Source organism: Anopheles darlingi, chromosome 3 (assembly GCF_943734745.1).
Source record: "Anopheles darlingi chromosome 3, idAnoDarlMG_H_01, whole genome shotgun sequence".
Classification (NCBI taxonomy): Eukaryota; Metazoa; Arthropoda; class Insecta; order Diptera; family Culicidae; genus Anopheles; species Anopheles darlingi.
The window spans coordinates 31,040,939-31,055,938 of NC_064875.1; the positions used below are offsets into that span (position 1 = coordinate 31,040,939).

General features: G+C 49.2%; 1 protein-coding gene across 7 annotated transcripts in view; it reads left to right on the forward strand.

Annotated features, from left to right (window-relative positions):
• Positions 1-15,000, forward strand: part of LOC125956426 (probable serine/threonine-protein kinase DDB_G0282963) — a 36,461-nt gene that overhangs the window by 11,777 nt on the left and 9,684 nt on the right. For 2 of the 7 annotated variants that reach the window (XM_049688288.1, XM_049688289.1), the window contains exon 3: positions 1,437-1,460. In XM_049688288.1, coding sequence (XP_049544245.1) covers positions 1,437-1,460 — 24 coding nt within the window. Of the gene's footprint in view, positions 1-1,436; positions 1,461-8,946; positions 10,642-15,000 lie in introns of those variants that run through there. The other 5 variants (XM_049688282.1, XM_049688285.1, XM_049688284.1 and 2 more) reach the window with 4 other exon arrangements.

Sequence of the window (15,000 nt, forward strand, 5' to 3'; positions counted from 1 at the left end):
GACGACGACGGTCGATCTGGCGATGCACTCGCGGCGATGTCAAGCGACGGTGATTGCGCGCAAGTATGGCTAAAAATAAAACATCCCATTTTTGGGTTCGACTACCACCATCGGTCGTAGCAGGCTAAGGGGCTGCCAGAAGAAGTGATGCACTGGCAAGGCAGGAGCAGAATTTTCCGGGACGCAGTAATTAGTCCAGTCGGCTTTTACCGATTCCGTATGGCGTGCGACCGGCATCTTTACTCTTTGTAGAAGCAGTAGTAGAAGAACGGGGTTTGTGCTCTCTCGACACACACACACAGCCACGGATCGTTGAAGAGGGATTTCAATTGGCTGCACTGGAAGAATGCCCTCTAGACTAATGTGCCCGCGTACACGCTCGATTCGGTGTCAAATGGATCGAAGCAGAGGAATTGTGCAACGGTCGGCGCCGCTTTAAGCTGCCGTTGCTTTCATTTCACTCATTTCACTTTCTGGTGGAGCAAGAGATTTTCAGCATTACACGCCGGGTTCAAAATGCTCTCGATAAGAACTCGGCTCGGGAAGGGCTCGGGAAGGGAATTTGAAATGCATGATCCAGAGAAGTTCAGTTGAGGTCAGCGCATGATTCCAAGGATTTCAGTTGACTGTTTATGGGTTAAACTGTCTAGACTTTTTGTGGACGATGAAATGAGAGAGGAATTTAATTGGCAATTACATAATATGGAAACCTTAGAAGTAATCATTGATCGACTATCTAATCCCGGAAGCTATTAATCATGCATTACACTTGGTATAAGCGAGGTAAGATGCATTGGATGCCAAGGCGTCTGATGAGTAAGCGCAATCCTCACAACTTGCAAGATCAGCTTAGTACATTCAATCAACCAGGGACAAGCAAATCGTTGATGAATGTATACATAAATGATTATAGAAATTCCACGATAGTTACTATTCAGATTCAAGGCAGCTGCATCGAATACAGCGGTTTGTGCGATGTTACTATAACGCATTAGACTTTCATTCACGTTAGAACTCGCCTACTGTACTAGAGATTTGCCAGTTGAGTTTCCAAAATCAAATAACTTTTTGGAAGTATTTATTTTTAAATAGATCGAGTCCAGTCCCAAAAATCTTACTTCAGATAACCATACAAATCTTTCATTTCGAAATATCTCTTATCTCATAACAATTATTACAAATAAGACCACTTGGAAGTAGTAGTTACTACATGTGCCGACATCAATTAGGAAATGTTGTAACCCGCTGTATGTTCAGTTTTACCCTTTAGGTGGTTCACATTAGTTGAATGAAATGAGACCCTCATTTACTACGTGCCTACTACATGGTTATTCAATTTTAAGAAAGATTTGACATAAAAGTTGTCCGTTTTAACTAGCAATAAAAACTCTCTCAATGCAAACAAATAATCATCGTTTATTTTCCCTTATTTACAGATCGTTATGAAGGCAGCTGGACAGGTGAGTGAATCAGCTTTCATTCTTCAGGCCACAAGCAGAACGTTCCAAGTGCGAATGAGTCACCTAGACAGCCTGCAGTCAGGTCTCACCTGTACTATCCATGTAGTATTGATCCTGCATTGCACCGCATCCCCCACGCGCGGAGGTCCCACGAAGTGACGCCAGAACGCAATCTTTACTTTTACGATATCCACCAAAGAAAATGACGCCTGCTTGATCTGCGTTGCGTTGCGTATGCTATTCGAGAACGAGAATATCGTACGCAACGCTTGGTATAAATAGAAGAGCAACGGAGACCCACCGTTGCAGCCAAGTAACGAAGTCGACGAAGTTCGTTCGACGAATTGTGCATAGAAACCAACTCCGCCAACCAACCGACCGCCGTGCATCTCATCTCGTCCTCTGCTTTGCTGCTGGGGTAGCATTTCGAAAAACTAGGCCTCAAGTCCGTCCCGTATTTATAGCCGACATGTAGTTTTCTGTACGCGAAGCACTATCGCCTTATTAGCGACGCGGTGACTGTGGTTGATCATTTCGATCATGGTGGCCCACGGGCGGCACGATGATCACGATGATTCACGTGATAAAAAGGGTGGGTGCGAAACCAAGCAGAGCTACTTGAGATTTCGTGGTATTACGGCGTGGCGGCCACCAACGCGACCACCGTAACGGATCACTTCCAGGATTGAATCCTTTCATCCGCACACACATAATAGAGCACGCAGGCCGCCAGATAGCCGTTGTTGTTGCGGAGGCGCGATGCATTGAACGATGTTTTCTCACTCCCACAGATTGGCGTGGTATTTGAAGGGCATAAAAAATGTTGATTTAGAGGAGAGGGCGAGAAGAAAAGGGACAAAGAAGAAAAGGTCGACACCAACGCCTGGCGTGCACGTCACGTCCACTCCCTCCCCTAATGCTGCAGCAACGAACCCATTAATCGTTCGCATCGAATCAGATCCGGTAGCACAGGCAGGTGACTGCGCTACTGAATGGTGGGAAAAATGGTGCTTGCCAGCTGGCGGGGCTGGCTGGCAAACAAAACAGCTACGCACACGCGGCACGAACGCGCAGGTCACCGGAAAACTTTCGCCATTTCCTCCCCACGGGTGCCGTAATCGTTCATCGGTGGCCCGCGCTGCACGAACATTGGTTCCCGCTATTGGTTCCTCGCATCCATCCCCTCGGTTTACACGGGGATCGTCTTCAGCGTTTTACACCCGTTTCTCAAATGCGCTGTCCCAGGTGAGCGGACGTTAAATACCTGGTACTGGTGCGCGAACGAATTTCTCTCGCAGATGAACTTCACCCTCGCGGAACACGCGGGACTCCTCTTCTTGCCGCCGGGTCATGGAGCGAGAGTTTATGACCATTTTTGTGGTGTCGGTGTCCAAAAGGGGGGGGGGGGGGGGGGGGCTGCGGTGATGCCATTCGCTACATACAGTCCCCGTGCTTTGTTTTAAAAAGATCGACAACCGCGTACGCTCGCACGCGATGTGCCCGCATTACTAAATGCCGATAATTGCGTTACATGCTGCTCGGCCGAAAGCCTAGCCACGACGGTATCGTTAGCTCATCCTCGAGCAAGTATGAGAACGGACTGGAAATGTCGACACATCGCGCCAGTGGGTTCCGTTTTACGTGTGCGCCTATGACTGTGCGACGGGGCCACACAACAGTACTGCAACGGGACATAAGAAATGCACAAACAAACAGAAGATGCAGTGAGACCGCAGCAGCGAACCACATGATACGACCGCTGTCCGCTTGCTCCCATTTTCATGCTTGTAGTGTCATAGTGGCGGCGGGCGTTGTTGCTCTCTCTTTGCTGTGGCTTGTAGGTGTTTATGTGTACACCGCATGCAAATTAATTTGGTACGAACGGAAGAACACGTGTTCTTGGAGAGACGATAATTTGTATTCGCTGTAGGTTCTAACATCTTTCTTCACTTGTCTCCTGCGTAACGGGATGTAGGAAGCATCGGATGACACGGTTGTGTGTGAGAGAGAGAGAGAGTTTGGTTTAGGGATTTATGAGGCAACTAGGTTACCCATTAAATCTGGAAGATTTGCAATTGACTGTTGATAAATTAGTAATTATATGAATTGCTTCTAGCATTGTTAGCATATGTTTTGGGTTTAGGTTACTAGGTTATTTTCTTTCGTTTCCTGTATCGTTCCTCTAGTCACTGGAATTATGTGACAGAAAGTGAGTGCAGGGTAATAGGCTACTTCGATCTGCGTATGTTCTATGATATGCAATACCTTCTAGTTTTCATCATCCAGTATGTTTTGAATCATTCAGGAAATTAGATGAAATATCGCCTTGGAATATACTGACTTTGCCGCAATCTGTTCTAATTCATTTTATGGAATACTCTGTTTAGTTTAAAGCTCTTGAAGGTTTTCTATCAGAATTAGAGACTTGATTCGAGGGTCCCAAAGACAAATCTTGTTATACACTTTGTTGTGTTGGAATAGTTTACAAAACATAACCTCAGGAGCCTTTTCCAGCAGGACAAGCCGATAATCATTTGCAGGCACCAATGTACGCTGCGACCCAATCAAATGACCTTGATCGTCAAAAATTAGGTTTACAGTCTACTCGAAATCTAAGGCTGTAGAATAAATGTCTAAAAGTTTCTTTTTGTTGGAATATCTTCTGTATCACTACTACTACTTCCAATTTCTTGCTTAAAACGATGCATAACATGCTAAAGTTACATCCAACAGAGCGATGGTTTCTTCGATATCCTACGATATGATCCAAGATTTATCGAGCAGGTTATACCGTTGTGCAGTATAGAAGATCATCTTGTCATCGTAGAAGATCGTCTAATCTGTACAAAATCCGGGCCGCATCCAAAAACGGAAGATAATGACAAGTGAAACGTACATCCAGCTTCATTACGCCCAACATTTGACACTGTTGCGTGCGTTGATGATCGAGTCGAGGATCTAGTTTCTTGCCGAGGCAGAGTTGAGCTCGACTCGCTAGACCGATCGTGGCACATGTTGAAGAGTGAAAGAGAAAGAGAGGGAGGAATGATTGCAAATGTTCCGTATCTTCATCTCGCTATGCGACATCTAACCGCGCTACACGGTACAGTGGCTCTCCAGAGTCCCATATCCAAAGTAGTGCAATTGCGGCGTGGCGGGATTTATTTTCCACTCCGATAGCCCGCCCATCTCGAATGTCGGTAGTCGTCACCGTCGTCGTCGTAGGAGCGACATCACTTCCTTCTATTGGACCACACGGTATGAAGAATATTCCACCTCTGCTAGCTCGTCCATCTTCCATGCACGTTACGTAAAGGGTTGTGTGGTGTTAGCCGTGTGTGTACGCGAGGTAACTGATGTGCTTGGGAGGCTGACAAGGTACAAATTGTGCAATAGCAATAGACGTCGCTCAACCACAGTCGCAGCCCTCTCGACAGTTGGAGCCGCTACACCGCTTGCAATTGGTAGCGGTCAATAGGTCTCGTCCACGTCGAGAATCGCAATCCCGTAAGTTATGTGTTCCGCTTTCCGGTCATGGTTCGCTGGCTTGTGTGGTTCAATGGCTTGGCCCGTCTGGCCAGCGAGCCTCCAGTGGTCAGCCGATGTAGGGGGTTCAAGAACCCATCAAAGTGCTACCGCTGGGCTTGAACCACAGTAGTAATAGCCCGAACGTGACTGCCCAAGCGAGATGGGGGCTAGCTCCACGGGGTCAGTTCGATAACTCATGCCGATGATTTGTGAAGAGATCTTATTCGCCTTCGCTGCGAGTCTTCCCGGCCTACACGCCCGCCCTGACCAATTGCATCTAACGACGCCTCCGCAACAGCGCCGAAGATTATTGCGATAGCGAAGCGTGGCCGTTCTATTTCTGTATTAGGCCTCAGCCCCGCTGCTGCTGCTGCTGCTGCTCACGCATCGCTCTCAAATGTGCAGCAAACGTCGTTTCTCGTCTCTAATGCCCTGGCAAAGATTTGTTTTCTAGACCATCGTCAGCACCATCGACCTAGCAGGCCGGTCCGTCAGTTGACAACATCCAGTTCAGCAGCAGTATATGTTTCTCTCTCTTTCCATCTCTCTCTGCATCCCGACTCTGGCGAGCGTGGGGTCTCTAGAATATCTTGTTTTGCCCTTTTTCTCGCCCGCCAAGAAGGGAAAGAAGTTAGAGAACGCGCCCAGGTTCCGTGGCAGCATGCATGCATGGCTGTGAACGCGAGCTCCGTTCCGCTAACGGGGAGACATCACAAAATCAAAACACAACATAAACAAACGCGGACAACGAACAGAAATGCAATCCCCGGTGCTGCTGAGAGGATGCGCCGGGGCGCGACTAACTCTACGAACTCTATAGAACGGCGAATGGGAAATGTGAGTTGGGCGCGATGTTTCAAAAATAAAACCCAAATCTTTCCTGCAGCCTACTGCGCTACGTCGACTTCGACAACGATCCGGAAGGCACCGGATCCGGGGAGGTGTTTTATTGAACTTTTTGATGATGATGCTGCTGCACCATCCCCGAAGACGACCCTCGTTGTGTCCTGCCTTACACGTCGAATGTTTTCATTCCGGATCATGTTTAGTCGTGGGGCGGTTTTCACACGCTAAAAACCGCTTGGATTGCAATGTGTGTAAAGGTGATTAGTATCGAGTGAGCCATGGGGAGGTTTGTATACGAAAGCGGGATAACCACTATAAAGGGCGATTGAGGGATGACACTTGTTTCGGCCATAGATATTGGCATTAGCATCTTGCGATAGCTTTTTGTCGGGTGAACATGGGTTAGCGTGTTAGGCGAAACATAAATTTCACTAAACTTCTGTGGACCACAACGGCAAACAAACATCGATAAGTCGATTCCGTAACAAACAGCCGTCATTCGTCTTTCGTTTCTGTGCGTATTTCTGTTCTGCACCCTGCAAGCTGATGTTGTGACTCATGTTGACGGCCATCATAGACATGAAGATGCGCCCCCCCGGGGGATGGGGGAAGCATTGTGTGAACTTTATTTACAACGCTCGTTTCCCGTTTCTACACCATCGCCATTAAGCGTGAGGATCCTCCACAAGATGCGTCAATGTCTCACACATGTCAATGCATGCAAAAACATATGCAATCCCATCGCGATGGGGAGAGACATTGCATCAACTGCATTGATGTCTGTGTGTTTGTGCGAGGGTTTAGAAGAGATACAATGAAATCATTGAGTGAGAAGTGCATCCATCAGAACCAAGGCAAGGCGATCCGATCTGCCTCCGTTGCTCACAAACAGATCGATCAATTGTGAATCCAAGACGCGCTGGAGGCGTCTCTCAGCGCATAGTTGGATGGCAAAAGTTTTGATTTGAAATTATAAATATGAACAGAACAACCCGGACTCTGTTCCTCTGCCGGCACCTCCGCACCACCGAAAACATTAAAGTGATGAGACCGATGTGCGAGAACCACCACCACTTCAACCGCGACTCCCATGATCGCTCGGTACCACCGCGAGAAGTCCAAGAACAAGAAGACATCGTGATCTCTTCTCTCGCGCTCCTGGCACATGATCTGTCTTCGTGCAGAGTGTGTAGTGAAGGGCATCGCATCTTCAACCGTACCACCAATGGGGCACCTCGCCGCTCGGGAGAAGAGCCGATTCCGTTGCTGCTGCTGCTGCTGCTGCTGCTTCTTCTGCTCCGGCCGCATCTGCCTCTTTGCTCACGAGAAGAGACCGCCTCGCATGTGGTTTGCCGTGCCGCGCACCGCACCGCAGTGGCAATGGAAGTTCGTTGGAGCATAGCGCGAGATCACGCGAGAGCGAGGAGAGCATAGCGCGATCAACAACCGCCCAGCTCCTCGACTCGAGGGATCGAGAGTGAGAGTGCGAGATAACGCACCAGAAACACTACTGGGGCCGCCCCATCCGCGCCGCATTAGTAACTTGGTGACTTTGACGGCGTCCGGATCGTCACGATCGTCCCAGGCACGGTACACGGTGGCGCCAGGGCATAACAACAGCCAGCGGAGATAACTGTGCGGTGGGTCTGTTGTGTTGTAGATCATTTTGGTGAGCCGTTCGTTGTGTGTCGTTGAGATGTAAGCCGCCGCGATTTGTTGCATTCATATTCCCCACTAATGATGTGCCAAAGTGCAGTGCAGTTCCGGATGCAGTGCAGTAGCCCTTGGTGTGTGTGTGCTGGAGGCCCACCCGACCGACCGACCGACACAATGCCCCACGAGGGCAGACAAGATTGCGAGTCGCGATGGCGTTTCTCGCCGCACATTTCGCCTTAGTGGTCGCCGTCCGATTTGAGTGATGCTAATGAGGGGTCACACTACTCTCTGGTGCATGGTGGCGGTGAAAATCCCAAAATGGATGGGTGCCAGGTGCCAGGTGCCGTGTGGAAGTTGAATGAAAAAGGGGGATGAAAAAAAAAAAAACGAACGACGGTTCCGGAAGAAGGCTTGCTTCTTTCCTTGCGCGTGATTGATGGCGCCGGCCACTACACTCATATGAATATTATAGTGATTAGGAGCATAGCAGGCCTGTTTTTTTGTGAGTGGCTGTGTGCTTGCGTGTGTGTGTGTGTGCTGGTAGCACGCAGGAGGAGATTAATTTCCTGGCGCAGTTATTTAGCAATCGGAAAAGGTGTGAAGCAAGGTGAACTCCAGCAGCGGCCCCGACAGTGAAGTGAAAAGCTCCTACAAAACACCCATGATGGAGGAAAAAGAACTGTGGGAAAAAGCGTACCGGACTCCAGGAGAGTAGTATAGGAGGTGGAATTTCTCGAAAAACCGATTCGCAAAGTAGCGTCCATAAAGGGAAGGGGGCTTGTGCAACAACCGTTTCCCCCTCCGTGTGTGTGTCTGTGTGTGACTAGCGTTTTCCCTCCCAGATTCACAGCGATCTTTCGGGATCACTTGCTGATTATGCCACGGATTCGTGATGACTGGTCGTTAGGTGCTGACCAATGGCGTTGGGAGGGGGCGCGATAGCGGAAATTGATTTGCATCCCTCCAGATTCCGTACTGGACACAAAGACAGTGCTGGTCGGAGAGGTCATCAGCGCTGTATTACTGTGGACTTGCCATACCGGAGTGGTGCACCGGAGTAATCGGACTTGCTAGCCAGCAGCAAGTGATGAAAGTTATTATGCACCGCGGTAACGCGTATCGTGCCAATATTGTGCCGTCAATCATTATCGCGACTCTGAAAAAAAAATGGACCGGTTACGGGTGGTTATTAATGGAAAGTTCGGTAGAAAAAACTAACACTCACCAACGGGCTAATTAAAATTGGCAAATCTCGGAAGTCCAGTTCCCGCCCCGCTCGCTTGGTTTGTTTTTGGTTTATTTTTTGTGCGCTGTCCCTCTCACTTCAAGTGGACACATTTTCGCCTACTGTGTTTCGCTTGATCGCGCGCCTCCATACGGAAAAACGTACCTAATTTTCCCGGGGGGGGAGGGAGGCTTTTCCCCGAGTTGGCCCGGGAAAGGGTGAGCCATGTTTGACGAAGATACGGGGGGAATTGGCGCCACCCTTCGCCACGCTCTTGTGTTTTATTGGCCAGGTAAAGTAACCGGGAGAAAAGAACCGAAAATAGCCTATTAGGAGCAAAAGCCACAGAAACCCATAAGGAAATTGATTGAAAATGTGTGGCGCGCGATCGGCGCGTTTGGGGGGGGGCTTTCTTCGCTGAGGTTGCTTTGCTTTCTCGGCCGCCATAAGGGACCCAGACTGATGATGTCTGCACCGGTTGGTTGTGGTCGGGAGATGAAGCGGCACCCCCTTCCACCCCGGGTTTTCCATCCGCTTCCGAAATGGAGTGAAATGAAGGGTGAAATGAGCTGAAAGTAAAGGGAAACTATCGGTTTCGATGGAGCGGTGGTGGTCGCCGCGGTTTTTTTGGAAGGGAAAACAACGGCGACCGTTTTAAATAGACACACTATTTAATTACCAATTTATCGGTGACAGGTGCGCGGCTATACGGTACCGTGACCTTTAAGTAGTAGACCCTTCCACTGGTTTTGTTTTTGGGGCGGCTAGCGAGATACAGAGCGAGCCTCTATTTGATTGCTTTTCACATTGAATGGTGAATGGAATTTGGGACAAGTACCAAAAGCTTAATGAGAAGATAAGGTGCTTACTTCGTTCGATCGTTTCACCATCCTAAAAGGGCTCGGTAATCTAGTCTGCATTTGCAGCTGTTTGACAGAACGACCAAGGGCGCAACCTTATTCTGTTCAGCATACTAGAAGCTGCATGCCTGCAGTCTGGTCTGTAAATAACTAGGACAGTTAAGTACCGGACATTCGTTTTAATAAATATTTTTTAATGTAGTGAATGTTTTGGGAACGAAAAGATCGTGCAATTAAAGCGTTTAAAGCGTCTATCACATTGTGTCTACAAACACCAGTAGTGGAGAAGGAATGAAAATGTGGAACATCAAGCGTGCCTTGAGGTGGTGAAGTGTTGTGTGCTAAAAGACCGTCCGTCAACGAATCCGTTCTGTTCCGGTGAAAGTACGCAGCCAAGCATCACACAAGCAAAGCAAGATGTGGAACAAACTGTTCAAAAGTAAATCGAAATCATCGAAGAATCTATCGAACCGTTCCTGTTCCCTGTCTGGCGAGCATCGAGCCGGTAGTACCTCCTCACAGCAGTGCAATGCAGGGGTGCTGGTCAGCAGTTCCAGCAGCTCCGCTGCTCTAGCTACGTTCGAGCAGTACGGGAGCCACATCGAGCTAGAGCAGGAACCGGTCCGATTGCGTCCCCGTGGTCACGCTCACAGCAGGGACGAGAATGCTGTGGCGCTCGATCTGGCCACGACGAACACTGTCGCTAGCCGCGATCAGCAACTGCAGCAGCAGCAGTATGATCACCGTGACTCGATCGGTGCCCAAATGTGCGGCATACCGATGCGTCGATCGAAGCTGTCGAGCGCGTTCAAAAGCTTCAGCCTTAAGAGGAGTGCTTCGAAGAGCCGGCTTAAGCTTGCGCCGTCCGCCACTGCGGTCACCGATGACGCGGAACCGATCGCTGGAACGACTCATGAGACGAATGTTGCTGCTGCCGCCGCTGGTGTGGTGCCCGTTGGCATCACCTCCGGTGAGCCATCAGGAGCAGCAGGGCCTTGGAGTGTAATGGATGATTACGAGATTCTTAAGGCCGGCAAACGAGCCTCGCTGCGACCTTGCAAATCAGGTATGTACACTTAGTGGACGATCCTCGGGCGTGCGCAGAGTTGAAGTCGTCACGCCGATCGACGAACGATTGACTTGGCTTGTGGAGGGATGTTGGCGAGGGACGGAAACGTCGGGTCTATAGCGTGGTTGCATGCGGCGCAATGAAAGAAGCCCTTTCGCCTTAATGGTAATGGCCTGTATGGTAAACATTCGCGCGCCCCGGTATGGATCATCATGGAGTGAGAGGTATGGACACCGCGAAGAGGCGTGTTCGTTATGTTTAGGCGAAAGTACAACGGCATCGTAACGCTAGCAAAACCCATTAATCATTCAGTAATCATTGCAGCGCTGGTCCCCTCATTAGACTCTGTTTGTGCAATTAGGCTGGACAGGATGCGGGGCTCCCCCACCCCGCTCTATACCCCGCTGCGCAGGACCTATGAAGGCCCTTTTTTATAATTACCTTCCCATCAACGGCGTTCTGCCTGATGAAGTATATTAAATTAGGCTTCAACCGTCTAGGACATGGCTGGAATGACGGCGAGTGGTGATGAGCCGTGTATCAAAATATACCTTCACTTGGAGTTTGTACTTTCGGTTGTTGGCGGATTGAATGGATGCAACAAAAAAAAAACTGGCTGGCTCGCGATGATCGAATAGCCTTTAACTGTACCCACCCCACGGTCCTGACTCACGCCAAAGGCATTCTCCGTGAACCGCTGATAACGTGCTTCTGTGCGTCAGCTGCTTCACAAATTGATTAAAAGCAATGTTGATGAGATGCAAAATAGAGCGGCTACTATCGGTTTGATTTTTTGCTGCTTCGTGACGCCGGTAGCCGGTCGGCCTATAAGAAACCTGGCTATGGCTGTAAGTGTTTGTTATGCCCACTGACCACTCTACATTAGCCTAGGAAAAGGGGTGGTGTACACGAGTACACGACTCTCCGGCTACGGCGCGAGCAAGGAAAAAGGGCGCATTGCGGAGCGAACTTTTTGTGGCTTTCATCTTGCCGCCGCCGCTGCCGTTGCCATGAATTCGCGCGCGGTCATTGCACACCGCGCGCCGCATGTGCGCGTAAATGACTTTTTTCTGTAGTGAATTGCGCGGTCCGATTGTCAAGGTGACAAGCACAGGGGGGGGGGGGGGGGACAGGAGCAAAAAAGGAAGGGTGCTTCGCGCAAAAAAAGGACCCGATTACTACAGATAAATCAAAAGCAAGATCGCCCTCATTGGGTGCGCACCACGCGCAAGAGTGTAAAAAGGAAATTAAAATCAACACGCTTCGGATTCAGAGATACACGGCGCCCCTGCTTGTTGAGTATTGCTGGTGGGTTTGCACCCCAAAAAAAGGCAAAAAAAAAAACAGGGAGAGAAGGGAGAACAGAAAGCTCGATGTCATTTAGCAGAAATCGCAGCGTTCGGTCTCGTCTTGCGCCACACGTTATGATGTGCGCCACAGATCACACCGGGACACCTCACGCCGCTGTGTACGACGAGGATGCACGCTGTGCGTGAAACTACTGGGATGGTATTGGATGGATGGAGCATCTCTCACAAGTCTCCTTTGAATAACAAAACATGCTGCTCTCCAGATGTTGTTCCAGGGTGAAGAATATTTATGCTAGAGCCTGATTGGCCTGAGTGCTCCGAGCACTGGCCGCTGTTGTTCAAGGTTAATAAACAACAGGTTGAAGAATCGCGTTGCTGTGGAGTTTTGAGATACGAAAAGGATGCTGTGCGCGATTCGGAGTGTGAGGTGAAGTTAAGGAAAACACAAGATACTTGTGATCCAATCAAGCGAGGAGTGCTATGTTTACCATTTTGGGGGCTCCGAAATCAATTCGCATTCGGTGCTCAGATATTTAGATAAGCAAATAAACTCGTTCGGAGGGGGAATGTTAATGTTCTTCAACAGGCTCTGCGTCTGCGAAGCATCTTTCCTAAAGCATTTTGCGTAAGCTCTCCGGCGCAAGTTGCTGCTGATGCTGCGCCCCAGATGTTGTTGCTGCAACCGGTTTTTGCTTTTTAGCATGATATGATGCCGAACTCGCAATCAACGCGACCACTCTCCACCAACCTGTGCCTGGTGTTTTGTGCGGTGTGTGTGTGTGGTATGCGCAGAATGTTGATTTCTGCTTCTCAGCGTTTATCAGCACAACACAGCTCCGTGGCCTTCGCTGAACATTAGCATAAGCCCGGGTATTAATTTTATTGCGATATCATTTAATTGGGGATTTCGTTTCGGGCTGTTTTCGGTCGTTGATAATTTGCGTTTCTTCCATTTTAAAATTTAAATCCCGCTCCGAGCGGCACGGTATCGATAACCGATTTGGTGAAAAGTGATGTATCCGATGGAGGGAGGAATCACTTAATTAAATGTGTGTTGTGTTGTCCGACCGTAGGGATTTTGGTTACATTCCGCCAACTGTCTTTTGACCATAAAGCAACCTGGCTATAATAACGTTCTAGACTGGTGGACTTGGACAGGCTGATCGAAGTCTGCACCAAGTCGTGCACAAGCACCATGCACAAACGAACGGTTGCTGTGGAAACCGGTTGCCTCCTTGCAGGGCCAAATTGCTCCCAAGTCACCGACCGTACCCATAAACTGTTTTCTTAATTCTCTCCTCCGTCTCCGAGGACTCCATGCCATGCTCCAAAAGTAACTGAAAGAGGAAAAAAAGCAAACTGGAAGCGCAGCGCACGTAACATACCCATATTCGATCGGTCAGTCCAGTACGCGAGTGGCTTTTGTAATGCCGTGGTGCCGTGTAACTCAAGCTCTGATAGGTTGGTAGACGTAGTGCTGCTGCTGCTGCTGCTGCTGCTTCAAGATGAAGAGAGGTAGATAGAATCACTTCGCTTCCCGAACGACTGGTGCAAGGGGGGGAGGAATCAACCTCACTAAATCGAGCCGCACGCACTCATGAACGATAAGAAGCGAGAGATCGCGGTCCATTCCTCTTCTTCGACTTGGGACTGTGGACGTCATCGACCATACCAGGATGGGGTGGTAGTGCGACAAGCTTTTCGACGGTGACATGATGGATTCGGCGTACTTGTGTCTCCAGTTTACGTCGAATTAACGCCGGGTGCAGACGAGTTCGATAGAGCGACCGTGATATCGCGTTCCTTTACCGGTAGTTATCGGGATCGGATGGTGTCAGTGTGGACTTGAGGTGATTTCAGTTCGATTGAAATACGGTGCTGCGTTCCTTACCACTATGCAGGATCCTATCATGTAGGTTTAACACCACTTGATGTCTGTTTGGGTGTTTCTAATCAAACAAAACCTTTTTGAACGTCAACTCAATTATCACTGATGGATTGTTTATATTACGACCGCGATCTGACCAAAAGTGACGACGACGAAACGATGTGCCTACGTGTCATTAGCCTCTCAGACGGCTTCCAGACGGCGATGTGTCCGTGTTGTACCGGGAGCCTTGTCTTTGTTCTTAAACTTCGTTTAGTCGTTCGTGTCACTATAGTGCGTCTGCAACATGTGCGCTTGCAGTGTTTACTGGTTGCCACAGACAGCACACCGCACCATTGACTTTTGACTCTCGCGGCTGACTTGGATGGGAACCGCCTTGTGGCTACCGGACTTGGCACTCCTTTTGTGGTCGTTTTGTGGAGGCGCGCAGCACCATTAACCAGGAGCAAAATGTAACAGAGTGGACCGCCTTTCCGATGGGCTTCCTGGGTGTAACTTGAACCGATGACCTCATTCGCGTTCGCGTACTTTGTGGTTGGTTTTTACCGCCGCATGGTCATGATGATGGTCGTTCTGGAGCGCGTGAAGTGAGGATGGGAACATTGCGATATACTCGTTGACAGCGAGTTCGTTTTTTTTTGGAGTGTGAGAAGCTACCATCAACGTAACCATGTGGAGCTCGACATAATGTATCGCACAGCCCAGTTCTGTCGGAACTAACCAACCCTTCCATGTTTGTCGAGTCAATTTAATGCTTGACGATAGCGCAGTTAGCTGATTGAAAGGAAAAGTGATCGTTTGTACACAAATTAAGCTGCTACTGGCGGTGCTGGTACGACAAAGAATACTTTCGAAGAGTTGATTTGAAGTCAATGTTATTGAATCAGCTCGTGGCAAACCACCAGCTGCCTAGCAACCATTGCTTGAAACAGCCGTAAATGATTAGAGCAAAACGCTAAGTGATGATCTCACTTGGCAAATATGCTTAGCAATGGTGCTGCGAAAACGAAGAGTCAGAACGAGACAGTAAAACACCAAACCATCGCGGGGGATGTCGTGGCGTCACATCACATTGCGAAAACCCTGGAACAAAACGAAGATAAACTGTGTGTGCCGACGGCGAAAAAGCGATGGTGGAACGTGATTGAGAAAACGGAC